Source organism: Penaeus monodon, chromosome 30 (genome assembly GCF_015228065.2).
Source record: "Penaeus monodon isolate SGIC_2016 chromosome 30, NSTDA_Pmon_1, whole genome shotgun sequence".
Taxonomy (NCBI): domain Eukaryota; kingdom Metazoa; phylum Arthropoda; class Malacostraca; order Decapoda; family Penaeidae; genus Penaeus; species Penaeus monodon.
This window is the reverse complement of record NC_051415.1, coordinates 30,620,630-30,621,382: the sequence shown is the minus strand read 5'-3', so window position 1 is coordinate 30,621,382 and position 753 is coordinate 30,620,630. Positions and strand designations below refer to the sequence as shown.

Below are 753 nucleotides of genomic sequence, written 5' to 3'. Positions count from 1 at the left end.
AACTTATATGCTTTGTGCTTATTTTCATGTAGTCAAGCAAAATCTCTCGTACTTCATTCATCTTAATCAAATTTTCGTTTTGCTCTTTATTCAGTTATTTGTCTTGTCAGAATGAAAAACAAAAACCCAGTAACAGAACAGACGTCTTTCAACCCTTTCTCCCTAACCCCATAGGTAGAGCAGCAGCATGCAGTGGGTGAAATTCGCATTGCTGTCGGCTATGGTGCCTGCAAGGACCTCTTTGTCCGGGGCTCTCACATCCTGGGGGTCATGCAGGCACCTCAGCGTCCTGCGCACTTTAGTCGGATTGAATCTCTGCAGCAGATGAAGGAGATGTATGCTCTCTTCTTTTCTGCTGGATCGGCTGCAGAGTGAGTGGTTCGCTGTTTTTAAGTTAAATTTTATTTAATGAATGTCTTTTTGTTTCATGATTTTATTGCTGGTTAAGTGTTTTTGTTTTGTTGAGGAGGAACAGTGATGTTTATTTTGGGAACACTTATTACAACCCAGTTATTCATGTAGATATAAATGCAACTGCACTGCGTTAATGAAATTGGCAATTGTTCTGAGTAAGATAAGTAGAATATATTCCCATATATTCATAAGTAAAATATATATTCACAGCAGGTTTAGTGCTCAACTACACTTTTCACATTTAGGGATTAGGCTTCCTATGCAGTTGTGTCTGCAATTGAGATTATGATTTTATATTTTATATATCATTATAATTGATGGAGTTGATTTCTTGATTAA

At 37.2% G+C, this 753-nt stretch overlaps 1 protein-coding gene across 1 annotated transcript in view; it reads left to right on the top strand.

Annotated features, from left to right (window-relative positions):
* Positions 1-753, top strand: part of LOC119592696 (ADP-dependent glucokinase-like) — a 20,142-nt gene that overhangs the window by 5,406 nt on the left and 13,983 nt on the right. The window contains exon 2 of the mRNA XM_037941615.1: positions 175-371. Within this exon, the coding sequence (XP_037797543.1) occupies positions 175-371 (197 nt within the window). The remainder of the gene's footprint in view (positions 1-174; positions 372-753) is intronic.